This window comes from Elaeis guineensis, chromosome 1, assembly GCF_000442705.2.
Source record: "Elaeis guineensis isolate ETL-2024a chromosome 1, EG11, whole genome shotgun sequence".
In the NCBI taxonomy this organism is placed as follows: domain Eukaryota; kingdom Viridiplantae; phylum Streptophyta; class Magnoliopsida; order Arecales; family Arecaceae; genus Elaeis; species Elaeis guineensis.
In genome coordinates this window covers 14,757,243-14,758,283 of record NC_025993.2, presented here as the reverse complement: position 1 = coordinate 14,758,283, position 1,041 = coordinate 14,757,243, and the positions used below count along the sequence as shown (strand labels likewise).

General features: G+C 40.3%; 1 protein-coding gene across 1 annotated transcript; it reads left to right on the top strand.

Moving 5' to 3' along the window:
• The first annotated feature begins 445 nt into the window (after positions 1-445).
• On the top strand, positions 446-814 carry LOC140855722 (uncharacterized). Its single transcript, XM_073252270.1, has one exon. It carries the CDS (start codon positions 446-448, stop codon positions 812-814), a length of 369 nt encoding a protein of 122 aa, XP_073108371.1.
• The last annotated feature ends 227 nt before the right edge of the window (positions 815-1,041 follow it).

Below are 1,041 nucleotides of genomic sequence, written 5' to 3'. Positions count from 1 at the left end.
ATCGGCGCCACTTCTATCAAAACCTATCGAAGGTGAGAAACTCTTTATGTATTTGTCAGTCACCTCACAGGCGACTAGTTCAATTCTCATTCGGGATAAACCTAGTGCACAAAAGCCAATCTACTACACCAGCAAAGTTCTCAAAGATATAGAAACCAGATACATGAGGATCCAGAAAATAATTTATGCAATCATCACTGCCAGCAAGCATCTTCAGCTGTATTTTCAAGCTCACACTATCATTGTACTCACCAACCAACCCTTGAAAGCCATATTTCAGAGATTGGACATGTTTGGTCATCTGAAAAAGTGAAAAATTGAGCTCAAAGAGTTCAACATTGAGTACCAGCCCCATACATCAATAAAGACATAAATACTAGTGGACTTCATCATCAAATACACGATCCCTGAAGACAAATCAAGTTTAAACACTTCAGAACCAGAGATGATTGCACAAGACAACTGGTGGATATTGCACGTAGATAGGACTTCGAATTCTCAAGGAAGTGATGTAGGTCTGATCATTGCCAATCCCAACAGAGTTGCTGTCGAGTACACGTTGAGGTTCAACTTCAGCACAACAAACAATATGGCTAAATATGAAGCTCACATCATAGGATTGAAGATCACTAAAGAGCTCGATGCTGATGAAGTTAAAGTATTTTCTGACTCTCAGCTCATCGTGAGCCAGGTGCAAGATGAGTATGAGGCAAAGGATCTTACGATGTCTAGATATCTCCAAAAGATAATGGATCTCTCGATGAGTTTCAAAAAATGGGATATCCAAAGGATTCCTAGTTCAGAGAATGCCTGAACTGATGCACTATCCCATCTAGCTATCTCCAATTCTATTGATCTGGGATGAAGAATCTACATTGAACATCTAGATATCTTGAGCATTGAAGAGACTATGAGTGTCAACTAGATTGACAAGGAGTTGAGCTGGATGGATCCACTGATCAACTACTTAAGTGATGGCACCATCCCAGCCGACAAGATGGAAGCCCGAAGAATCAAGCATCAAACTCTATGGTACATCCT

Coding starts and splice junctions, on each gene's coding strand:
- LOC140855722 (XM_073252270.1), top strand. CDS start 446: ATGATTGCACAAGACAACTGGTGGATATTGCACGTAGATAGGACTTCG.